Raw genomic sequence first — 27,676 nt, 5'->3', positions numbered from 1 at the left:
TGTATTGGAATAATTTTAGTCAAATGGACAGAGGAGTAGAATACATTTCCATGTTAGATTAACATTTGCTCCAAGGCCCTTATTCTTTACTATTAGAATTCACTTAGGATAAAAGAACCACTTGACAGTAACAATACACAGAAAAAAGGTTTTTATAAATCCTATTTAAGTCTTATTTATAATTACAAAAGAACTTGGTAGAAAATTAGGTAGTTGAGTTGGGGTATTATTTTGGTAATTTCATAACTTCAGTAGATCACAAATTTAGGGCCATTATTTTAATTCATTACAATTTTTAAATAGTGTGTTTTGACATAAGTAATCTTTTTACCTGTAATACTATTTCCAAAGTATTTTCATATACCTATCTCATCAGTTTTAAAATGTGCTTGTTAAGGAAATTATAAAAACACCACCAAACTCAGCAAAGCATATTTAAAATACAAGTCAATTCTCATCCCAGCCTGAAATAGTGTAAACTACTGGGTGTTTTAGGTTTGCAAGTGTGGGTGTAGAACTTTTCTAATTTTAGCAACTTCTGTGTTATTAATTCTGGACAAAATATTTCCAATATCCAGTTTGTGGTCACACAGGTAACTGAGCATATTATTGTTCAAGCAAATGTGTTATGAATTCTCAGATGATGGACTACACTGAGGCCAGATGTCAGAAGTGCTAAAATTGATAATCCATCAGTAATTTTCTATCTGTCGCAATAGCTCTGACCCACTGAACTAAATAAATATGTTTAATCACTGACTGGTCAACTTATCAAATGCTGCCCTGGGCTAAGGTGAAGAACTTGTCAAATGTAGAACAGATAAAGCAAGAACCACAGCCCTGGGCAAAAGAGTAACTGCATCTTTTACCTCTAGCCTTTAATATCTCACTTTGAGAAAACAGACTTAAGTGGCAATCATATTAGAAAAGACTTTTAGGCTGATGCTAAGAAGTACTAGACAAATGATTCCTTAAAGTTTTACTGCATTTCTTCTATTATTTTCTATGTAAGCCAAACTCTTCATGTGTTTCAATTAAAATGCAGTTATATAAAGATACCAAGTTAAATGACAGAGAACACACTAAATGCCAATAACGGGGAAAGCCGTGTGGCAATAGTGATTTGTGAATAAGGCCTCTCTCGGTCCCTCAGATAAGGCTCTCCTCTGAAAAGAGAAATACCCTTCAGCATTCCACTAAGCTAAGGGATTCAAAATTGCTGAATATGAAGTTACATGACAAGCCCATTCCATACAAACATTAATCATTGTTAATGAGATAAAAGCTTTAGTAACGTGTGACATTGGGTAAGTGATAGATCAGCCATCCTTCCATTAAATGTGCCAACAGCTATGTGATTTTAAAGGCCAACTGCCATCACTGTCCAGGAATAGAGCAAACTGAGAAGAGTAGACCACATTACTGCACTGATCCCAAACAGTAGTGATTTCTCCAGCAGGACTCCTGCAGGTACAGTATTAAGTTCTCTGTGTCTAAATTTGCCACTGCCGTGTGGCTGGCAGCCATGACAGAATACTCTTGAACTTGTTTATTCACACTTATTTAATCTTGATTCTACACACTGACTCAGCCTGTGGGGTTAAGAAGATGAATGAGAGGAGCCAGGCCATGAAGGGGTCAGGGTCATGATGTCACTAGATCTAATTAACTACATCACTCAAGACACCAGTCACTCCAAAGGTCACTGCAACTGAGACTCTGGTATAGGTAAAGGAAAACTAGTTGGATGAAATAAACTGATTTTTCTCAGAACTGACATCACATATAAATACAAAACTATTGTAATTTTGCTCTCTAATCCCAAATACATCTATGTATTCAAATAAATATTTTTAAGAAATAAAGACTAAACTATCTCTAAACATCCAAGAAAAAAATAAACATTTTAAAAGGGGCCATAATAGTCTAGTTAATCCATAAATTAACATTCACTTTACTGATTTTTACCATGGAAACTCTGGCCTATTGTACATATGTTAGTTGGTTGAAATGGTGGAAGAAGGGCTAGTTAGTATTCACAAAGGTATCACTGCAATAAGAAGCTGAAAGACAAGATTTTTGTGGCAGAAAAATTAATGATTTTAACTTATTTTACAGAGATAATATAAAATATTTGGCACTAAGACTATTATAGGAAAACTTTCAAGAAACCACAATGTTAGAATTTGGAAGGACTTAATAATCATGTTTGCAATATAGGTTATTTCTATTTCCTGAATAATGTGCAAGCCATTATTATGAGATTTCTAAATGTTCTTTGAAGAAATAAAAACTTAAATTATGTTAGAGCTTATCCAATTTGACAAAATTGTAGAACTATTTATTTGCATATGTAGTATTTTGATCTTTTATTTTATTTAATTTCTAAACAAAACTGAATACTTCACAGATTGTCTATTATTGAAGTGATACTGCTGACAATTAAAAAAAAACACAGAGTAGTGATGTTTATTTCTGGTAGTGATTTTTCTTTTTTGCTCTTCTACAGCTTTAAACATTCCTAAAATAATAATATATAACATATAACAAAAACTATATAGAAATAAAAGATAAAATTTAAAAAGTAAAACAATAAACAAAAAGACATATACAGTAGTCATTATGGTAGTTTAAATTCAAAGAAAAGAGAAATGTAATGTTGGTCTAATATATGACTGCTTATGTGCATAATTATAAAATTTGAATGAATTTATTTTGATAAGTAGCAGGTATACATTTTTCCTAATAAAACACACACTAAGTCAAATATATGTCAAAAGTTAGCTTATTTACTTAATGCATTTTTTAGAGAAATAAAAGGAGATACATCTTATGGACTAGAAAATTATACTTGCTTACAATAAACTTCAAGATACCAGAATCCTGACCTAAAATGTACCTAATTTAAAACAAACAAAAAAAAATTTCCTTTGACGGGAATATCCCCTTGAAATAAAAAAAAAAAAAATTAATTATATGGTGAGAAGGTGATGAGGGACTTCATAGACATGGATATTTGATCAGTTAATTCCTTAAAAAACATAGAATATTAAGGAAAAACCTAATTTTACCAGCAATATTATCAATTACCTGCTGTCATCGAGAATTCATATTTAAAAATTGAAAGAAACAAAACAAAACAGGTGCATTATTTACAAACTGAGGAAAGGCCAGTTAAAAAGACTGCCACTAAATTTACTTGATATCCAAGGTTAGCTGAAAATATTTTAGTGAAAAATATTTCAGATTCTAGATGTCAAATATATATGTTGGGAATATCTTTATTGAAATGCACTTCATCAACTAATTGCACACTGACCCTCTATTTTAGCTCAATTAGAGACCCACTTTTCTGAAGAACAAGTGATCTAGTCTATTCCTCTTACCTTAAATTCAAGAAAACAGACCCACGGAGTTTAAAGGTTTTCCCAAAATCACAGAACTGTTTAAACAGTAGAGAAGGTCCAGACCTTGGTCCTTTCGGGTAAAGGAAATTCCCAGGACTATCTTTCCCTACATTGCTGTCTGGTGACATTGGCTCCTTCATTCCTCATGTCAAACTCCCTCTTATCAACTGAAGGCTTTGATTAAGTAAATTCAAGTCTCAGAGCCTCAGTTTCTACATCTGAACAACAAGGGGTCTGAGGGTCTCTCAGGTTCCTCCCACCTGCCAGCTTCCACAGGCACAGTTTTATGATGAACTGATTCAGCCAAACCTTGCTCCCCCCGCTTACTTAATCCTGCATTCATTTCTTATGAGAAAGCTTCCATTAATGCCCCCGTAATTAACATCAAACCCAAATGGAATGAATGAGAGATTTTCTTATGCACAGGATAAGGACCCTTAAATAAGAATGAATAATGATAATATTTCCCAGAAGACAAGGATGGCAGCCCTCAAGTATGATTAACTAGATCACTCCTTGTCTCTCTATCTCCATAGAAATAGAATAGTTCATTTGCATGTCATCTGATATAAAGAGAGATTCTAGCATATAATGGGTTATTACCATTGGGCACTTCATTAGTAAAGATTTTCCTTATGATGTGATAGAAAAGAAAAAGACAAAGTAAATTGAGATTCTTACATCTCTATTAAAGACACACACATTTGAAGATTAGATTCTATCAGCTTATCCATCAATCCAAAAGAACCAAACAAGTACTTAGGAAGGATTTTGCAAGTTGACCCTTTTCTAAATGGTCTTGTTTAAAAATAGGCTTTTGAGAGAAGCTGCTTTTAAAATAAAATCCTATATGAATATTAAACACAGCATTTTTCTCCCTCTTTAAAGAATATTCAAAGCAGATCCAGGAAGAAAACAAAAATAAATCAGCCTTTCTATCAAGCTGCTCTTGAATATGGACATATGGGTCCTGGGGAATTATATGTTATAAATGAGGGGATAGACTACAAAATGAAATTAATTTAATTGCTTATAATCTCAAGGGATTTTAACATAAGACATGTAAGACATATACACAAATGGGATTTTTCCAAGGACTTTTTATGAAACACAATACTAAATTTAAGAAAATCATTTCCAATTTATGTAATTCCTTATGAATAGGAAAGTGATGAGAATTATTTTTGCAACTGACTAAGTCACCAGTACTAAGTTTTGTTACCTATTACATTAAGCATGGATACTGATTTTTCCTTTAAGGGAAAAACGTAACACAAATCTATACTTAAACATATTGTTGTATGTAACTTCTAAGGTTCCTTTCTGATTACATCATCATCTTGGTTTTGATTTGCCTATAATTTCTTAAAATCCCAAGAAAGAACACATACACCATGATAATTGTTCAGCTGCTGAGACAAAGTCTCTAACTTCTATCCAGTGGTCTTTTCGTTTTCTCTAAGGTCACATGAAACAAAAATGTTTTCTCTTTGGCATGACTGTTCTTGATATGTTTGTTAAGAAATACCAATGTCTTCAATCACTCTTAGCTCAATAATACCAATTTCTTCCACTTTCCTACTTGTGACAGCCTTAAATCTTTGATCTTTCTCTTACGGTGGTATTCCAGTATGATGGTATAATTAAACAGATACTCAGAACTACTGATATTCCACACACAGTTTTATCAGCAAAGAACCAAACTGGATTAATTTCTTAATTTGAACTATTATTGCAGTTTAGTAAGATAATTTTTAGAGTTATATAATGGACCCTATTCATTAGGTCATGTATTGAGAACTCAGACTTTACTCCCATGAACAACCACTCCCCTTATACTTTAACCTCTCCTTTGCCTTAGAAAAAGAAGCCTATTATTAAACTCAAAAACAATGATGAGGCAAAAGTTAAAAAGGTAAATCTATAGAACTGTATTTAGAATGCACCTCAAGTTGAACTTATGAATTTCAAGCAATGCATTTGTGAATCTGAACAAGTGAATGTTAACAAATCATGGACATTTAAAAAAATATGAATTCATCAACATTTAAGCAAAACACATATATTAAGAAGGTATAAAATAATTTTTCCGTTCCTAATAAGACATTTTAATTTATATTTTAATGTCTACTTAACATAGTTAGACAGCTCACTAGTTTGAACTTTTATTTTGAAATGATTATAGATTTATAGGAAGTTGTAAAGCTAATATAGAGATGTCTTATGTACCCTTTACCCAGGTTTCCCACAATCTTATGTAATTATAGTACGATTCAAAAAGCAGGAAATTGACATTGATACAAGGTGTGTATGTAGTTCTATGTCATTTTATCACATGTGCACATTTGTGTAACCGCCATCACAATAAAGACACACACCTACTTCATCACTACAAAGTTCACCCCTGTGCTCTCCCTTTGTCGTCACAACCACGCCTCTCTCTCCCAGCATCTTTAACCCTCAGCAACCACAAATCTGTTTTCCATCGTTATAATTCTGTCATGTTGAGAAGATTATATAAATGGAATTATACAATGTGTGACCATTTGAAATAGTTTTTATTTCACTCAGAATAATGTCTTTGAGGTCCATTCAAGTCATTGTGTGTGTCAGGAATTCATTCATTTTTATTGTGGAGTACTGTTTCAAGTATGGATGTAGCATAGTTTGTTTAGCTATTCACCAACTGAGGGACATCTTAGTAGTTATTTCCATTTTTTCCTATTACAAATAAAACTGCTGCTAAAAATTATACACAAGTTTTTGTGCAGAAATAAGTTATCCTTTCTCTGAAATAAGTTGCCAGGAATGAAACTGTATGTTAAGTGTATAGTTAGCATTTTAAGAAACTCTCAATATTTTTCCAGAGTGGCTGTACAGTTGTACAGTCCCATAGGTAATATATGAGAGTTCCAGTTTCTCCACATCCTCACCAGCATTTGGTAATGACACTTTTTTTTTATTCTGGCCATTCTAAAGATAAGTAGTGATAGCTCATCACAGTCTTAGTGGGCATTCTCTCATGATGACTGATGTTTGACATCTCTTCATGTGCCCTTAAGAGAATAAAAGTTTCTCTTTTTGATGAATTTATATCTATATTTTTGTTTTTTTGGTTTGTGTTCTGGCATCATGTCTGAGAACTCTTCATCAAACCCTAGGCATCAATGATTTCTCCTGTCTTCTAAAATTGTATAGTTTTATGCTTTACATTTAAATCTGTACCCATTTTGGTTAGTCCTCACCCGAGGATATTTTTTTCATTGCTTTTCAGAGAACAGAAAGGAGTGAGGGAGGGAGAGGGAGAGGGAGAGGGAGAGAGAGAGGGGGAGGGGGAGAGGGAGGGAGAGGGAGAGAGAGAGAGAGAGAGAGAGAGAGAGAGAAACACTCTCTGTACCCATTTTGAATTCATATTCGTATAATGTGTGAGGTCTAAGTCAAAGTTTATTTATTTACTTATTTTGCCTATGGATATCCAATTGCCCCAGTATAATTTGTTGAAAGACTATTCTTCCTCTTTTAATTCATGTATAAATTAAAAATAAATTATTATTTCAAAGCCAAATTGATCAATGTTAAGTATACCATGTACTGAACTTTGAAATAAACTATCAAAGTCAGCAAATGTCTACAAATACATATACTATGAGATAATGCACATAAATAAGTTAATTTAAAAAAACTCTAGAACTTATTATAAAGGTATCATTGATATTATCATACTCCTGTCCATAAAACTTAGTCAAGTTATCTTTAGCTATTAGATGACAGATGACTTGTCCTACAAATTGGATTCTTAATCTCCAAGCTGCTTTGGCCTAGAAACATGTCAATAAGAACTGAAAGTGATGGATTTTTCTGATACTGATATTTGACAACTAGGAACTGTACAGAGAAAATCAAATTACTTGAATAAACTAATGAGCTCTCAAATGTCAATACATAACTAAATAAAAAAATAAAAAGATAACTCTGTTGTTTCTTTTCTTTAATACCCCATGAATCACAGAATTTTAGCACCGCAACAAAGTATTAGGTTTCCTCTAGTCCAGCATCCTCACTGTGTATATACAATTGGATAACTACTTCTTGGTAAAATACCTAGAAGAAATGTTAATAATTTCTTCTAAGGGTGAAATGATTTTTCTCATTTACTTAAATGAACCTATGAGGACTCTTAGCATAGTGGTTAAGAAAGCAGGTTCTAGAAGAAGGCTGACCAGGTTCAAATCCTAACTCTCCTTGCTGTGTAAAAATTGCTCTTTGGGCCTCAGATACAATACAGAGAAAGTAATAGGGTTATTTAAAAAATTTAATAAGCCATATGTATAAAACACATAAGAAGCCTGGCATTTAGTAAACACCGTGATTATTATTACTCATTCCTTATCTACGGAAATCATTTTACTTGTTTCACAATATCCTTGGCAGAATCAACCTCTTATTCCTCTGAATTTCTACTACATGTAAGTTGTTCCTTGCCTTAGAACTTACCACATTTTTTTCCATCCTGTTGAACACTATTTGATGTTATGAGTCATGTCTTACTCTGTTTTATGGGTGGATTTTTTTGTTTTTAATTGAGGTCAAAAATATAACATAAAATATACCATCTTAACATTTTAGTGTGTGGTTAGATAGTATTTAGTATACTCACAATGTTGAACAACAGATCTCAAGGACTTTTTCATGCTGCAAAACTGAAACTCTATATCATTAAGCAACCTTGTTCTAAGTATCGGTATCCTCAGCACCTAGTTGAAGTTCAGTACCTTGCAGTTAGAAGGTACTGTACAAAAATATAGCAAACTAAATTTATATCATCTCTTGAACCACAAATTCATTTCTTAAATTCCTATAAATTTCATTTTTCATGCCATCTCCTCTTTTTCTGATATCAGATGAACTCATCAAATTAACTCAACCCTCATCCTATTATACTTTAATTTGTAATAGATCTCTTACCTCCACATTCTTCCATGCTCCAATACACCTCACACTGTGTTTATCATGTATCCTTTCATACCTTATAAGCAACATTCCCAAATAAAAAAAAAAATGAAGGGTTTCCTTCAGTCTTCTAGGATACCATGCAAGCTCCTTAGTCTATCTAGTCATTTCCAATCTCTGGCCCCCTACTTACAGTCTCCATTCAATGAATATAATCATGTAACCCCAAACTGGCCAAACACAGTCTCAGGCTGTTGCTTTTATACTCATTTCCAGCTTCCTACGGCCACTTTTCAATCATATTCATCCACAAGCACTTGGTGCCACTCTTTCTAACTCCTGCTGCATGTCCTATCTGAGACCCTTACCATACAGCACAGTAGAAGGTTAGCTGTCACTTGATGAGGCTGCAGGGTTTTCCACTCATAACACAAGCAACTTTGAAGGCATAATCTCTTAAGCCACTTTTTATTCCTAATAACTAGGAAACCCAATAAAGACTTTAAATTGATTTAAAGAACAAAACATAGAATGTCCTCATTCAATGTAAATAAGCCAAGAAGAAGAAAATAAGGAGGAAAGTGAGGCAGTTTGATATATATATATATAAAACTATATTAAATGTGACTTATATTTGGAAATAGTCACATTATATTTACACACACACACACACACACACTGTAAAGTCTGACCTAAATGTTTTTGGTACAGATTTCGATGTTAGATGACAACTTAAAAAAACTTAATGATTGCCTTTCTAAATACTAAGAAGTACTTTTATAATTGGGAAATACCTTGATGCTCAGAAACAAACAAACAAACATATAGGCCAGTGATGGCGAACCTTTTGAGCTCGGTGTGTCAGCATTTTGAAAAATCCTAACTTAACTCTGGTGCCGTGTCACATGTAGAAATTTTTTGATATTTGCAACCATAGTAAAACAAAGATTTATATTTTTGATATTTATTTTATATATTTAAATGCCCTTTAACAAAGAAAAATCAACCAAAAAAATGAATTTGCGTGTCACCTCTGACACGTGTGTCATAGGTTCACCATCACTGATATGGGTGATTTAAAAAAAAGTACTTGTCTTCTTAGATGTCAATTTAAGCTCAATTTCCAGGCTCTACTTGCTATGTCAATGAATGGGCCAATGACATCAGCCAATCAGACTCTTTTTGCTGCCTATAACCCAGTCTGACAGCCTTGTTTGCTGGCCTCTTGAGGATCAATTGAATAATAGGATTAGACCAACCAACGAAGAAATGGCTATTTTGGCTGGTAGACTTTCAGCAAAAACAAAAAATCAAAAGAAAATATACATACAAAAATCCTGTTGGCATTCACCAGTTCTGGGGCTATATATCTGTCACATCATGAAAACACCTGCCTCTCTTACAATCCTTGCTTGACTTCTTTCCAAGGCCAGAGACAACAAACTATTGATGTCTGAGCAGCCCCAGGAGGGTACTACTAGAGAACTTCAATGAGTTTACAGAAATCACCCCAAGCAGGTTCCCAATATTGCTTTCCCAGATTCTTTCTTTTTAAATGTGTATTCCATTGACAGAAATGTATGCCTATCTTCTAATTTTAAAAAAAAATGGGTGGTTGGAAGTGTTGTTTTGCTTTTTAACATCTCCTAAGTGAAATAAAGAAACAATTTCAATGATATAGATTGGAAAGAAAATTGAGCCTCACCCTTCAACAGTTAAGCCACAGGCTGTTAGAAACTTCTATACAAAAAGAAATTTCCAGAATTATACAAAATTTCACCTACTTTTTTTTCACTTCTACACTCCTGCAAAGAGCTTACCAAATACACAGATTTATGCATGAAATAATGACAAACTCCTTCATGTAATTATAGAAACCTTGTGGGGTCTTGCAAGAAAAATTGAAGGATGTTTATTATAATTATCAGAAACAAATTCAAACTAAAGAACTAAAATAGGAGACCTGTCATTTTGCTGAAACACAATTTTTGAGAAAAACATACACATTGCAGCACAAAATTACAATTCCTAATAATAATGTCAACTTGTGTACATTTTCAGTAAAATCAATTTCTATTTATACACCAATTGAAATAGAATTGAAGGTTTGTAGATGAGAAACCCTCCAAAACCTTGAATATTCTTAACTTTATCTAAAAACGATTTCTGGAGTTGAAAACAAGAGCTAACTTCAAAATGTCTTGTATTGATACACCTCGTAACACTATGGATATTTTTGTCTATCATTCCATGGATAGAATTTATAAGTCTGCAGAGATCAGGATAATACTGTCTTTGGAAACAATCTTTTGAAAAGTAGAGAACATCAAGATTTCACTTCATTATGTATTTTCTTTGGAATCAGACTTAGTTCAGGCTAATTTGAGTGAATAGTAACTTGAGACTTGTGCTAAGAAAGATTGGACACAGTTTATTCAATCAACAGAAATCTGATATAAAAATTCAGCCTAATATATATTTAAAGTAGAGGCCCAATGCACAAAATCATGCATGGGTAGGGTCCCTAGGCCTGGCAGGTAATCAGGGCTGATCTGTGGGACAACCGGCAGGATGACCAGGAGGCCCCTGCTGGCACTCGCCTTGGCTGGCCTGGGGCCTGCAGGCTGGGGGCAGCTCCTGCATTGAATGTCTGCCCCTGGTGGTCAGTGTGCGTCATAGCGACTGGTCTTTCCATCAGTCATCCCCCATTCAGTCGATTTGCATCTTAGGCTTTTATTATATAGGATAGATCATAAGTTCAAACATGTTCCCCAGGCATTGCAACTTTGCATCTTCAGTTGTAAAGACTAAAATAGAAGCCTGTATTTAAAATAATGTGATGAAGTATCACAAAATTAAAAGGTATACACACAAAACAACCCAAATAACACAGATGTGTGCATGAGAATACATACATATCTTCTAAGATTATCTGTTTTCTAATACCAAAATTTTTTCCACTTGGTCTTTTGTTTACAGGTAAATATGTTTTAGATTGATTCCTTGATGCTGACAGATTCATGGCTTATAATGCTTTCAATTGAGTTTACAGATTTTATTTAAAAGAGCCTCAGACCAACATTGTAGATGCAGGGAAGTACAAAATCTGCTGAGGGCAAGCAATATATGATACTCATCATCTACTTCCCTCTTAACACAAGCTATGACTTTGTGTTACTCACATTGGAAAATTAACAGCCTGCACTAGCTTGCTAGGGCTGCCATAACAAAGTATCACAGACTAGGTGGCTTAAACAAGATACTTATTTTCTCTCAGTTCTAGAGGCTGGAAGTCCATGTTTAAAGTTGGCAGATTTAGTTTTTTCTGATACCTCTCTCCCAGGCTTGCAGATGGCCATCTTCTCCCTGTGTCTTTCCTTTATGCATATGCATCCTTGTTGTTTCTTTATATGTCCAAACTTTCTCTTATAAGAACACGGGTCAGGTTAAATCATGGCCCACCCTAAAACCTAAATTTAGAATTGCACCATTTTAATTTTACCATTTGGACCTGTGTCCAAATACAGTCACATTCTGAGGTACTAGGGATTAGGGCTTCAACATATGAAATTCACAGGGCAGAACTCAGCCCATCATGTGGCCTAAGTACCTTGAGCTATAAGTTTTTTACAATTGTTTGTATATCTGACTCATCCTAACAAAAACTCTGAATTTTTCTCTTAAAATTTTTAGAAATACAACTACAGGAATCATGAAAAAGCCAGTTGCTTCTATGTTCTTTATGGTCAAAATCTATGACCATGAGTTCCAGTTCAACTCATGATCTTGTATGCATTTCAATGGACAGATTTGTTAGCATGTTTATGTGTTTTAGGAAAGTCATGACATGTCTGATTCCCCACTCCTAAAATTACTTAACTCAATTTCTATTATAATTTATCATTAATTTCTTATTGTAAACATTACAAGTGAAGAAGAAAACAAAACAAAAACAACTAAGACATTTGGAAGGATAAGAAACTGTGAAGGAAAAGGTGATGTTAGCTATTCTAGGGAAAGGTATTATCATCTCCTGAGATGTCAGAACATTGCCTCCTTTTAGGACAAATAAAAATAAGACAGAAGTATATAGATAAGTAGAAAAAAACTTGTTACATAAAAATATGCTATGGAGTAAAGACTAAAACAGCAAGATTATTCAACTTAAATGGGGCCAAAGTCAACATGTTCTAGTAGACGTAATTTCGGAATTTATTCCATCAAATCATACCTACTTGAATTAAATAACTGGGTCCAAAAAATAGAGACTTTGTGGTAATTCTATATTTTCATATAGTTAATTATTTTACATTTTAGTAATTTAATCTTATTTTTAAACTAGAGGCCCGGTGCATGAAATTCATGCACTCAAGGTGGGCTTGCGCCCTCTCACAGTCTGGGAGCCCTCGTGGGATGTCCGACTGATGACTTACGCTGCTCCTTGCAGTTGGACATCCTTAGTGTTGCTGAGGAGGTGGGAGAGGCTCCCACCACCGATGCTGCACTGGCCAGCCGTGAGCCCAGCTTCTGGGTGAGCGGTGACCCACTGTGTGATCACACTGACCATCAGGGGGCAGCTCCTGAATTGAGCATCTGCCCCCTGGTGGTCAGTGCACGTCATAGTGACCGGTCGTTCTGCCATTCAGTCAATTTTCATATTAGCCTTTTATTATATAGGATATGGACATATGACACAGGTAGTGTAACATATAATATTTTATCAAACACTGTCAATGTTTCTTAGTGGTGCTTTTCACTGACAGGGAAGTTAGATACAGTTAATTCAATGCCAATAATAAATACTGTTTATTCTATACTTAAAATTACATATAAATTCCTCAAAAAGTTAAATAGAATTATGTTATGACAAAGAAAAGCTACTCCTAAATTTATAACCAAGAAAAGTTGCAAATTAAACCATAGTTACACAAAATTTGTTTAGGAATTTTGATAGCAGCATTATTCATAGTAGAAAAAAAGTAGAAACAACCCAAATATCTATTAACTGATGAATGCATGGATAAGATGTGCTATATACATACAATGCAATATTATTCAGCAATATGAAGAAAAGAAGTACTGATACATGCTACAAGGATGATCTTTGGAAACATTATACTAAGGAAAAGGAACTAGTCAAAGAGAACTATATATTATATGATTCCATTTGTAAAGAGGCAAATGTATAAAGACAGAAAGTAGATGAGTGTTTGCCTGGGACTGGGAAAGTTTCCAAGGGAATGGGAATTGAATGATAATGAGTACAGGATTTTTTTTAGGATAGAGAAAATGTCCTAAATTAGATTGTGGCGTTAGTTGAACAACTCTGTGAATATACTGTAAAACATTGAATTGTATACTTTAAATGGGTAAATTATATGGCATATGAATTATATGTCAATAAAACATTTTTTAAAAGCTCTCCATGGCTCTCAGTCTGTTTTTCAATTTAATTTACCTTTTATTTTTATGAAACATAAAAGTATTTTTCCCTGTATAACACTCATTTATAGCTAAAAATATTTTTTAGAAAGGAAAAATACATATTTATTAAGTTGGAATATCAAAGAAACTATTTACTTTGTGTTCATTTTTAATGCCACCTGTAACCTCTGTTTACTGAAGTCAGTCTACTTTTGTAACCTCCCTTCCTGATATAGATAAAACATCAATTTAGTTTGGGATTTAAAGCAAACAAGATCATTATGTTTGTAGGGTGTCCCATAGCTTTGCTATTCTAGCAATCTGTGACCTATAAATAATGCAAGACCTTTTCCTTCTCTAAATGACTTTCTTGCAACATGAGTCTTGATACATGGAAACCAAAAAGAAAAAAAAGAAAAGAAAAGAAATCACCCTGCAGTCATGGAATTTAATATATTTCTAGTTCCCAATTACATTATGAATCCCATCTACCCTCTCTTTAGTAGTTGCATCAAAAACCAACTTTTAGATATTTAGCCATTTTATTTTTATCTTATTTATTTTATTTTATTTTTATCAAAGCAAAGGTAAATCATAGCTAATATAAAAAACTCTTGTATTTTGCTTTAGAAGGAAAGCAGAAAAAGAAAAGATCAGTTTCTATGTGACCCCTGAACTTTGAACCACAACACCACAACCTCCTTGCCACTAAGCAGGCAGCACCTTAATCTCTTCTCTCTGAAGAGTGCTGAGGAAAGAAAACGGAAAAAATAATCTGGGACTTCATCAATTTTTCATGAATTTTCATTTAGGCCAGAACTCCCTTTCACCCTGGTCGATAGATCAAGCTGCTGTCATATATTTACCACCTGGGGCTACAGCTGCTATCTCTGGGGGCTGCCGCTGACTCAGGCTGCATCACAGGCGGCCACAATCTGTGTGTGGGCCCGGTGCTCCCTCTGCTCCAAACACAGGCGCACTGGGGTTCAAACTGAAATCCTATCTGCACTAGCCAAGCTTGGGCCCTCTTGGTGATCCCATTGGAAAACTGCATTAACTTCTTCGGTGCCTCAAGCCTTACTATGGACCCTGCGATTCTGTTTTAAATATGTAAAACTTTTGCCAGAGACCTTCCTTCAGTTCAAGTTATTGAAAAGTACTTTCTGGATTGCTTCCTGCCGCCCCTAACCCCTCCCCCCACCAAAGAAAAACCAAAGAGGGAAAGCAGATATGAGGTAAGTGATTCAAATCTACATTACAATGATTGGGTCTGTATATTTTTTTCCTCCACTATCTTGTTCCCTTACACAAAATTGAAGTATGTACTAAAGAAAAACAAAGATGAGAATACAGTATGGTAAAGAAAAGGGGGACTCTTTTTTTTTTAATTCTGTATTGTTTAAAAGTATTACATATGTCTCCTTCCCCCCACCCCCATTGGCCTCTCTCCAGCCACTCCCACCCTTCAGCACATAGCCTTACCCCCGCTACTGTCTGTGTCCATGGGTTATGCTTCAATGCATGCATATAAGTCCTTTGGTTGATCTCTTACTGCCCTCCCCCCACCGCCTTCCCTCTGAGGTTGGACAATCTATTCGATGCTTTTATGTCCCTGGATCTATTTTTGTTCATCAGTTTATGTTGTTCATTATATTCCACAAATGAGTGAGATCATGTGATATTTATCTTTCTCTGACTGGCTTATTTCATTTAGCATAAAGCTCTCCAGGTCCATTCATGCTGTTGCAAATGGTAAGAGTCCCTTCTTTTTTACAGCAGCATAGTATTCTATTGTGTAGATGTACCAAAGTTTTTTAATCCACTCATCTGCTGATGGGCACTTAGGCTGTTTCCAAATCTTAGCTATTGTTCATTGTGCTGCTATGAACCTAGAGGTGCATATATCCTTCAGATTGGTGTTTCTGATTTCTTGGGATATATTCTTAAAAGTGGGATTATTGGGTCAAATGGGAGTTCCATTTTTAATTTTTTGAGGAACAGGGGGACTTCCATACAACCTGCCAAGACAGCAGAAACTAAGATTTAAATTAAAAATGAAAACCAAGGTGAAGCAAAGAGTGTAAAAAAAAAATCATAATTTTATAATTAATCATTTCACAATTAAAGTCATAACAAGTTTGTTTCCTACTTATCTATATATTTTTGACAAGCCAGATGCACTTAAATCTCTAATACTTAACTGAATTCAAGTCCTCTTACCCTCCTGCCCCAGGGAATTTGGGAGTGTCTGGAGACATTTTTGGTTGTCATAGTGGGGTTGGAGGGTCCTCAGCAAACAACAGAGATGCTGCTAAATATCCTACAATGCACAGCACAAATCTCCACCACAAAGAAATTACCTGCTCCAGATCCCTCACACACTACAGAGCTAATTTCTTGGAAGAACAGGTAGCAGTTAGCACTCCAACCCCAACACCTCCTCATTTTCCTAGAGCCCAGAGACACCTTTTACTTGACCATCATGTGGCATTTACATTGCCAATGACTTTTCATTCTGAAAATTATTGCCTTCCTTTTCTTGTCACTTCACTGTTGATACCCCATAAACTCTGAAACCTCTTCTGAGCCTCCTGCACCGGCACTTCTTTCCTTTGCTCATTAAATATCGGGGTTCCAGGCAGTGGAAGTGGTCTTGGCTCTTATTAACCACTGGGTACACAGCCTGCCTGGGCAATCATGTCTACTTCTACATACTCCCATGGCTTCGACCTCTATCTGGGAAAGACCTTTCTTCTCAATTCCAGAAGCTTTTTTAAAAAATGGAACATGAGGTAGTTTCACCTTCTTATGTCATTGTTCTGGCAAATAACACAGCCAAAGTAAGTTCAGCTTCCGGTTCCTACTAGTTATTTGTCCTGTAGCTGCCATTCCTAGAGATGGTAGCAATATATACAGTCAATCTGCCAAACATATATATCATCTCACAAATTGACCATAAAGTGATATGATTTATAATTTCTTAATGTGACTCAAACTATTTGCTTCTTTTAATCTTCACTGCTACTTTCAGTTTAAAATCTAACATATACCCTCTTCTGAGTTATTTGGCAGCTTCATAATTCCTCTCTGATTTCAATCATCATTCCTTTAAACCAATCTTTATTTCTCTTTCATTTCAAAGTCTCTCATTTTACAGAACAAAAATGACTAGATTTTATGAATCAGCACTTGCCTACCTTTCAAACTTATGCTGCCCACCAACCTCATATCAAACCACCTGAATTTCTCCAAATACACAATGTTTTTTGGTTTCCACTCGTTCCTTTAATGTTAAAAAAAAAATGATGTTCTAAAATTGAGCCTTTATGTTAGGCATTCAAAAATATGAAGATCAAGAATTTTTATAATCTGGTAGAGGAACATATATAATTTATACCATTTTATAAAAATACATAGGTTACAATATTATTGAAAAATCTCAATGTTTTGACCCTAATTTCCATATTAATACTTTTTATGAAACACAAGGAAAGACAGAATACTTATGAGCTAATGCGAAAAAGATGCATATAAATGAATACTATTTGATCTTGTGTTGCCTCAAATGGCATGAACTGTTGACATGGCATTAGAAGAAAGAATTTTATTCACTAGCTAAATTCAATTTTGAAGACTTGTGTTTTCCTCTCTAGGTCAGAAATATTTTTAGCATTTCTCAAAGCTCATTGATTTAAAATTTTTTAAAAAGCTACTGTCATATTACAGGAAAAAAGTCATTATTTAAAATCTTCCTCTTAAAACAGTTTGATTCATTATTAATGATGGAATTAGGAAAGAAAACAATCCTTCAGGTTACTAAATAAAAATACAAGATGCATGTTTATTGAGAGCAATTTTAACAAAACTACGGCTTTGAAAAAGAAATTATAACCTTATATCTGCCCAACAATAAAATGACTGACCAATTTTGATAAATTTTAATATTGAGAAAAAAGGTTAGTTAAGGTTAAAAATAGTTAATTGCTGCCTGGGCTGGTGGAACTCAGTTGGTTGGGCATTCTCCCGGGCATTGAAAGGTTGCTGGTTTGATTTGCAGTCAAGGCACAGGTCTGGGTTGAGGGGCTTGATCCCTGGTAGGGGAGTGTAGGTGGCAGCTGATTAATGTTTTGCTCTCACATCAATATTTCTTTCTCTTTCCCTCTCCCATTCTCTCTCTCTAAACATCAATAAAAATAGTTATTTGCTGTTAAGTAGATAAAAGAAAAAATTTAAAAACTCAAAATTTGTATTTTTTATTTGTATAAAATAGTCCAGATTTTATTTTAGTTTTACCAAATATGGCACAATTTTCTAAAACTGAAAATTAAAAGAACCCAGATCTTTTCTTGAATTCCCCATTAACTTGTTTAAATCTCAGTTAGTTAACTAAGATTTCATTTTATCTATAAAAGGGAGAATAATGCCTATTATATTTACTATAAAGGGAGCTGGTAGAAAAAAGATCAATAGAATTTGACATTGAATTATTTCAATATTTTTGGAAAGTTCCAGAAATAAGATATTTCAAAATAAAAATGGAAGTTAGGAATATTTGCATCCTTAAGGTTTTGTGTATGCTTCAAATCTCACTAAACTTAATTTAACTGCTTTTTTAAATAATTTATAAAAAGTAAATTACCTGGTGTTCAGGCAAAATGGCATTGCTAGCTAAGGTTCTAATGTTCATATATTGAGGTCTTTCACAATACAAATTCGGGTTTAGGATTCTTCTAATCTGTTCCTATTGGACATACACATTTCAAGCATCTGTGGGTTCCAGATTTCCTGGTATGAGCTATAAATCAAAAGACTGGACACTTGCCCTGGCCGGCTTGGCTCAGTGGATAGAACGTCAGCCTGTGGACTGAAGGTCCCAGGTTCGATTCTGGCCACAGGCACGTGCCTGGGTTGCAGGTTCGATCCCCAGTAAGGGCTGTGCAGGAGGCAGGCCATCAGTGATTCTCTCCCATCATTGATGTTTCTATCTCTCTCTCTCCTTCTCCCTTCCTCTCTGAAATCAATAAAGAAATATATTTTTTAAAAAATTAAAAAAAAAAAGACTGGACACTTGATAACAAAAACTGTCATCGGGTTAGCTGAATAAGAAATAGTATGATTTTGTTTACTAAAAGATGTTTTCATGTCTAAAAGTAATGATAACAGGTAGCGATATACTGTTGAGAATTTTAGTACACAAATACACAAGTTTTATAATCTAGTATAATAAATTTAGAATGTAAGTAAAAATATCAACATTAATTACACACATGAGACCATGAGCTTATTTAGCACTACCCTTCAAGACATATAAATAAGACTCATGCCTAAATTCTCTTATCTGTGAGACCTATGGTACAAGCAGAAAGTTGAAAAGTACAAACTTTTTAAAGATCCAACTGTTTCCATCTTTTTTACAATTAATTATAGATAAAACATTTCCTCAAAATAGATAATATAAAAAAATGTATCATGCTGTTTAAATTACCATTCCAAATCCTCGCTGTAAACCAGAAAAAAAAATCTATCATATTTTTTATTTTGTTCTGGAAAATAATTCATGAAGTTTTGGAATTAATGTAAAAATTGCTACAAAGCATTGATATCATGATTTACTAGTGTTATTTGGGTTATCTGCTTAATAAATATATTTTTCAATGTCAAAGTCAGGGCAAATCCTTAGCTACTGCTGATTCCCAAGACTTAGACCCTCTGATGTATGAACATTCTGTCTCTACAGAAATAAGATATCTTCTATGATGACTTTTCTATTAAATAAAGAAAGTATAATTGGAATTATTGTTGGTGTGTTCTTCCAGGCATGCCTAGAGTAATGATTCCTTTATCAGAAATTGCCTGATAAAATTTAGATTTATACATATATACAGTATATTAGTTATAAATAGGTAACAGAAATTGGTATAATATTGAATGCATCCCTTGTATTTGCTGACATGGTAGACACAAACTTTTCATTTAACACTGCCAACTTTAGTACTTGATTACATCTCTCAGTAATAACTCAAATTTTAAATATGAGTAGCATCGCCACCTTGCTGTAATATAGTAACAATCACCATGGTGCTGTGATCTAAATAAATTTACTGCAACACCCTGGCTTGGCATTATTTTGACTAGCTTTCTCTAGAGAAGACAAAGTAAAATTATGCAGAGCATTTTAATTGTTTTATTCTTTGGGTATTAAGCATCCATGGGAACAAAGCTTACTACAAATAAATCAAAGTAACTGCGCATGCCATTTATGAAGTTCGTTGTGTTCACTTACATGCCACTTCCAGAGATGCATTCCGACTCACTGCTTCACCAAGATAGTTTCTTGCAACGCAAACGTAGCTTCCTTCATCAGGCTTACTTCTGCGACCGTGCACAATGCGCAAGAAGAACAAGGATCCGCTGGGCAGCAGCATCCTGTGGGAGCGCGGATCATCCTTGTCCGTCTCCACCCGCTCACCATCTTTATACCACTCGATGGTGGGTGTTGGCCGGCCCTCTGCCTTACAGTTCAGTGTGGTGGGCTCTCCCTTGGAAACAATGACATCTGAGGGGTGCTCCACAATCCGTGGGGGAAAGTCTTCCTGACGAAGACGAGATCCTAAAAACATGACAGAATAAAGACAAGCTTTGACATTTTCTTAGTGATAGCTTTTGTTTGATCTAGGTTGACAATGGTGAAATGGAACTCTTTATTCAAAATGCACTTATTACTATTTTATTTGTTTCACTCTTTTGTTCTTTATGTATCTCATAAGTCATCCCCATTCCTTTGTGCAATGAGACAATATAACAATAACTTAATGTTAATTCTAATAAGTTATAGTTAATGTCCCATGAATCATGACCAACAAAACCAAAAGAGAGCAGGCTGGATGGGTACAAGTAAAACTAATTCCCATCCTCGAAGTGCTTACTATCTCCTGGGAAGAAAGACAAGTGCCCAAGTACCTAGAACACATATATAGATACCGTTTATCATGCTGATATGCTGTTATCTGACTTAACATAAAAAGAGACCCACACATTAGGTACAAATATTAGCTCAATTTAACAGACAAGGAAGAAGCTTAGAAAATTAAATTGATTGCCCAAGAATGTAGAGGAAATAAGCAGCAGAGGCAGGATTTACATCCAGCTTTGTCTGACTGAGGACCTCAAGCATAAATCACTATGTTAAAATGAAATAAGTATTGCATAAAGGTCCAAGAAATGCATTATTGAAAAAAATTAGAAGCAAAATGTTAACTCTAACTAGAACATATTAAGAAGTCTCTTCCCAAAAACAGTGGCATTTAAATTAAGCTGTAAAGAATAAAAATATGTCAATATGAGAGAAAGGCATTCAGATTGAAGAAACAACATAAGCAAAAGAAGAGAGAAATTAGACCACATTTACAGTACATTTCATAATCAGGGAAAAAGTTGATGTGGTAGGTGAGTGTAAAAGGTAGTCTTGGAGCCTGAGACAAAAGGGCTTTAAATACCATGCTAAGGAGTGTGAATTTTAGTCTATAAGACTAACAGATTTTGAAGGAACAGTACCTTGACTACCTGTGTATTAGAAAGACACTCAGGGTCTGTAGTGTAAAAGATTGGTAGCAACGAAGGCAAAAAGACAGTTAAGAGTTGTTGAAATACTCCAGAGAACAATCAAAACAAACAAACAAAAAAAAACAAAAAACCTGACCTTGAGAAATAATGCTGAAGTATAAAAAAGAGAAAGATATAAGGCATATTATAAAACAACTAGAGGCCCAGTGCATGAAAATTCGTGCACTGGGGGTGGGGATCCTTCAGCCCGGCCTGCCCTCTCTCACAGTTTGGGGGCCCTCAGGGGAGTCCTACTGATGGCCTCCCTCGGTGGGATGTGACAGGGCTGATCAGGGGAAGGTGCCACCCCCATCACCCCACTGCTGCTGCCAATGCCGGCTGCCGCAGCTGCCAGCACTCAGCCCTCGCTTTTTAGCGCTGGCCCTGCCCCCATCCGCTGGTGGGGGGGGGGGGGGCGATCTGGGGCCAGGTCAGGTGGGGGAGGGGCTGTGGGAAGTTGAGGCACAGCAAGTCCAACCTGTCCAGCCTCTGTGGAGGCGTGACGCCAGGGCCAGGCCCGAGCCGCTGCCTCTGCAGAAGGGTCAGCACTGGGACTGGGACCGTGCAGCCCCCTCTCCCGCTGCCTCTGCCAAAGGGGCCGTGGTGCTGGACTGGCCCACACTGCTACCTCTCCCGCACCACTGGCCCTCAGACCTTGAAGCTGCTGCGGCTTTGTCTGGAAGGATGTCAGGAAGACATCCGGTCTAATTAGCCTTTTATTAGTATATATCAGTGATGGCGAACCTATGACACGCGTGTCAGAGGTGACACACGAACTCATTTTTTTGGTTGATTTTTCTTTGTTAAATGGCATTTAAATATATAAAATAAATATCAAAAATATAAGTCTTTGTTTTACTATGGTTGCAAATATCAAAAAATTTCTATATGTGACACGGCACCAGAGTTAAGTTAGGGTTTTTCAAAATGCTGACACGCCGAGCTCAAAAGGTTCACCATCACTGGTATAAATGCTAGGTAGAATTTGGTATATCACCATATAGCAAGGAAGAGTGATAGGTACCAACAATTTCCTTGTGACTGCGATGAAAGTAAGGCTACTAAGGAAAATAAGACAAAGTCCTGTTGGTATTTTTAAATGAATATTTTAAATAACATATTGTTTTGAATATTTTTAATTTATAAAGTGCCAATGGCCATTATCTGTGGAAAGGTCCTACCAGCAACTGCAAAATAAATCCAAAGGAGATGCCGGAAGAAATAACGACATCTGAGGACAATGATAATGTACATATGGGATTTTAAAAGTTTGTTCTTAAAATTTTCCAGCCAATCACCTAATATTAGCACATCTCTGCCCAATGCACAGAAGTAATATTTATTCCTCAATAGTGTTTATTTATATTCAATATTAATTAAAATTTAATATTTTACTTTTACAGAGGAAATTTAATTTGGTAGTAAATAAACATTTTCTTTTCTGAAGAGATTTAACATTTAAAGGTTGCTGATTACCATTTATAATCTCATCAGATCCAAGAAGGAACTTATACATTGAAAGTGCTAGGTACCTACAGCAAAAGAGTAATTCACAGCACACATACACAGGTCAGAATTAAAAAACAAAAAAGTACTAAAGAACCCCAAAGCATTTAAATATGGACAGGTACATCATGTAACACAGTAATATAGAAAAACACATATTGTAAGTACTGAGGTCCTAAAGCACATGAGGAATTTGCTGTCTATAAAAAATAAGAATTATTTTAAAAAGCAATAATCAAGAAATATCTCAAAGTATCCTATACAATAAAAGCATAGTACTCTATGCAAATTGTCCCTTCAACTGAAAGGACAGAGTTCTACTGGGGGTGGGGGGGAGGGGGCAGGTGGGGGAAGGGAGGGAGGTCCTGGTGGTAGCAGGCTGCCAGAGGAAGAGAGAGAGTAGCTGGCTGGCAGCTGGCAGCTGCTAGGAACCCTTCGTGCACTGGGCCTCTAGTCTACACTAATAAAAGAGAAAAATGGTAATTAACGTACGACCGCTACCCTTCCCATTGCCTAATCAGCATATCCTTATGCAAATTAACTGTCAGCCAAGATGGCGGCTGGCAGCCAGGCAGCTGGAAGCGAACATGAGGCTTGCTTGCTCCAGTGACTGCAGACTCCAACGTTCCCCGCCTGACTTGCAGGCCTCTGAGCTGGCAGTTTGAAACTTTGTAACAAATATAGGCCGGGATCTCAGAGCTGAAGTTATACATTGTTTCGATTATAGAACGGCAAACAAACCAGCAGCGGAAGCCTCAGAGCTAGAGCCAGAGCTAAAGCTGGCCCAGAACAAAAAAAAAAAAAGAAAAAAAGGAGCGGTTGGGAGCTTCAGTCAAAACTGCCAGCCTGAAAGCAGCCCTCAGCCCCTCACCCAGACTGGCCAGGCACCCCAGTGGGGACCCCCACCCTGAAGGGTGTGTGACCAGCTGCAAACAGCCATCATCCCCTCATCCAGGCTGGCCAGGCACCCCAGTGGGGACCCCCAACCTGATCCAGGACACCCTTCAGGGCAAACCAGCCAGCCCCCAGGCCTCTATCCTATATAGTAAAAAGGTAATATGCCTCCCAGCACCAGGATCAGCGTGACAGGGGGCAGCGCCCAAACCCCCTGATCGCCCTGCGGCTCTGTGTGTGACAGGGTGTGGCGCCCCAACACCCCCCCCTTCCACGGGCCCTGCTCTGTGTGTGACAGGGGGTGGCACCCCAACCCCCCACCTCCACGGGCCCTGCTCTGTGACGGGGTAGAGCCATAACCTCCCCATCAGCCCTGCCCTGAGTGTGACAGTGGTGGCGCCCCAACCCCCTGAACCGCCCTGCTCTGTGTGTGACAGGGGGCAGCGCCCCAATCCCCTGATTGGCCCTGCTCTGTGCATCACAGGGGGTGGCGCCGCAACCTCCCCATTGACCCTGCCTTGAGTGTGACAGGGGGCGGTGCCCCAACCCCCCAATCAGCCCTACCCTGAGCATGACTGAGGGTGGCATCACAACCTCCCAATCTGCTCTGCTCTGTGCATGACAGGGGGCGGAGCCCCAACTCCCCAATCAGCCCTGCTCTGAGCCCGACCAGGGGCTGCACCTAGGGATTGGGCCTGCCCTCTGCCACCCGGGAGCAGGCCTAAGCCAGCAGGTTGTTATCTCCCAAGGGGTCCCAGACTGCGCGAAGGCACAGGCCGGGCTGGGGGACCCCCCCTCCCCCCGCTGAGTGCACAAATTTTTGTGCACAGGGCCTCTAGTTTAAATATAAAGGGCTAATCATAGTTTGCAAATAGTAGCATATTCCCAAATGTAAATGTCTGGACACACAGCCATAGACTCTAATCCTGAAATGCATCAAGAGTTGTATGTTGCTTTTCATGTACTAGACATATGGTAGGCTGCAATCATCTTGTTTAGATAGCTTCCTTGTTCTCTAACCTCCCATATGGTGTCATCTACATTCTCCTGTCAAAGTTGTTCTATTATTAAAACTAAGAAAGTCAATCGTCCATGTTATAAGACTGTTATTTACTATATCAAGTAGTTCCCTACCTTATTAAGCACTTGGCCTGGGTAAGGCCTGGGTAAGACCTTAAGTACAAGGGTTGGAAAAAGTAGGTTCAATTGTTCATATGAAAAAATAGTACAATAATTATGAAAATACAAGAATAAACTCAGTGTTTAGCATACTCACAACTGCAAATCTACATTTGCCCCTCTGCTTATTAATACTTAATCAAATAACATTTTAAATAATATCCTATCTAATAAAGAGGTAATATGCAAATTGACCATCACTCTAACATACAAAGATAGCCGCCCCCATGTGGTCAAAGATGGCCAGCAGGGGAGGGCAGTTGGGAGGGACTAGGCCTGCAAGGGAGGGCAGTTGTGAGTGATCAGGCCAGCAGGGGAGGGCAGTTGTGGGTGATCAGGCCTGCAAGGGAGAGCAGTTAGGGATGACCAGGCTGGCAGGAGAGGGCAGTTAGGGGCAATCGGGCCAGCAGGGGAGCAGTTAGGCGTTGATCAGGCTGGCAGGGGAGTGGTTAGGGGGTGATCAGGCTGGCAGGCAGAAGTGGTTAGGGGAAATCAGGCAGGCAGGCAGGCGAGCATTTGGGAAGCAGCAGTTCTGGATTGTGAGAGGGATGTCACAGATTGGAAAGGGTGCAGGCTGTGCTGAGGGACACACACCCCTGTGCACGAATTTTATGCACCAGGCCTCTAGTATATATATAAAAGCCTAAGCGAACATTATGACTACTAGACCAGTCGGTATGATGCATGCTGAACAGGGGGCAGACGCTCAACGCAGAAGCTGGCCCCTGGTGGTCAGTGATCTCCCACAGGCAACCTCCCACAGTCCCTCCCCCTGGAATGGGGGAGATGACCCCAATCAACTCCAATAGCCAGCTTGGCCGAGGGACTCCACCCGTGCATGAATTCGTGCACTGGGCCTCTAGTATACTTATAAGAGAAAAAGAGGCAAAATAGACAAACTGAATCTAGTACATTCAACTCAGAGAATTTTACTCATTTATCTATAATACTAGAGGCCCAATGCACGAAAATTCGTGCAAAAGTAGGCCTTCCTTCCCCCAGCTGCTAACACCAGCTTCCTCTGGCACCCGGGACCCGAGCTGCTTTCCTCCTCCAGCTGCCCGCAGGCACCCGGGACCTGGGCTGGCTTCCCTAGGCCCCAACTTCATCAGGAAGGACATCCGGAATGACGTCCGGTCTAATTAGCATATTACCCTTTTATTATTAAGGATATATAAACTATTTTAGTATTGTCACATTTAGATAATTTTTATTAACTTTATTTCTATTATTATAAAAATTTCAAAAGAACATCGACAACCTAAATGTAAGAGGTAAAACTATCAAACAATTAGAAGAAATTGTAGGAGTAAATTTTCATGACCTCAAGTTGGAGAAAACTTCCGTAGTTATTACACCAAAATTACAAGTGGCAAACAAAGTAATAGATAAACTGGACTTCATCAAATTTAAGTATGTTTGTGCTTGAAAAAAAACAGATAAAATATGAAAAGGCAACCCACAGAATCAAGAAAAATATTTATAAATCATATATCTGATAGGAGATTTATATCTAGATTATATTTTTAAAAATCATATAATTAAATAAAAATACAAGTAACCAAATGTAGAGTTGGACAAATGATGTAAATCGACATTTATCCTAGAAAGCTAACCCAATAGCCAATAAGCACATCAAAAGATACTCAACATCATTAGCTATAAGAGAAATGCAAATTAAAACCATAATGAGATATACTTTATAACTTTAGGATGGCAATCATGAAAAAATGTAAAATAAATATTGTCAGAGATGTGGAAAAATTGAAAGTCTCATACATTGCTAGTGGAAATATAAAATGTTTGCAGCCACTTTTGAAAATAATCTGGAGTTCCTCTAAGTGTTTTAGAATTAATGTATAACCCAGAAATTCCACTGCTGGGTATATATCCAAGAGAAATGAACCTTATTTATGTCCACACAAAAACTTGTACATGAATGCAATATAATGTTCATAACAGCATTATTGATAATAACAAAAAAGTCAAAAAAAAGTCCATCAACTTATGAATAGATAAATGATGCATATCTACATAATGGGATATTATTCAGCAATAAATGGGAATGAAGTACTGATAAACACTACAACATAGATGAACCTAGAAAACATGTTAAGTCAAAGAAGCTAGTCACAAAAGATCACATATTATATGATTCCATTCTTATGAAATGTCCAGAGAAGGAAAATCCTTAGAGCAGAAAGTAAATTAGTGGTTTTCTATGGTGGGTGATGGGGTCGGGGCTGAAGGGAGACTGGGGAATCTTCTCAGGGTGATGAAAACATTCTAAAATAGATTATGTTGGTTGCACAGTGCTATGAAGTTAAAAAGTATTATATTATACACTTTAAATGGGTGGACTGTATGGTATATGAATTATATCTCTATAAAGAAGTCTTTAAAAAGTATGGTCAAAGCACTGTGAACAAATTTAATACAAGGCGTTGTAACAATCTGTGTTTACGCTAACCAACAGTTAGGTTATTTTCCTCTTTTATAATTTTAGATTTTCGATTTAATCTTGAGGCCAGCAATAGCTACCCATAGGGCATAAATTAAAGTTGAAAGGTCTTACTAGCCAGATGATTGTTGATAGATTAGATAGATAGATAGATAGATAGATAGATAGATAGATGATAGATGAGCAAAATAAAGCTATAATCTAAAAGTTTTGATGTTATTCAAAGTGAGGAGATTAATTATGAGCTCCTTTA

General features: G+C 36.6%; 1 protein-coding gene across 9 annotated transcripts in view; it reads right to left on the bottom strand.

The window, feature by feature from the left end:
* The window catches only part of ROBO2 (roundabout guidance receptor 2), a 691,429-nt gene that overhangs the window by 596,588 nt on the left and 67,165 nt on the right, over positions 1-27,676 (bottom strand). For all 9 annotated transcript variants that reach the window (XM_070406004.1, XM_070406006.1, XM_070406010.1 and 6 more), the window contains exon 2: positions 20,065-20,391. In XM_070406004.1, coding sequence (XP_070262105.1) covers positions 20,065-20,391 — 327 coding nt within the window. The remainder of the gene's footprint in view (positions 1-20,064; positions 20,392-27,676) is intronic.

The sequence above is a fragment of the Myotis yumanensis genome, unplaced genomic scaffold, assembly GCF_028538775.1.
Source record: "Myotis yumanensis isolate MYYU_CA2020_CCGP unplaced genomic scaffold, mMyoYum1.0.hap1 SCAF_2, whole genome shotgun sequence".
Lineage (NCBI taxonomy): Eukaryota > Metazoa > Chordata > Mammalia > Chiroptera > Vespertilionidae > Myotis > Myotis yumanensis.
The sequence above is the reverse complement of the archived record's forward strand: the minus strand, read 5'-3'. Positions and strand labels throughout refer to the sequence as shown.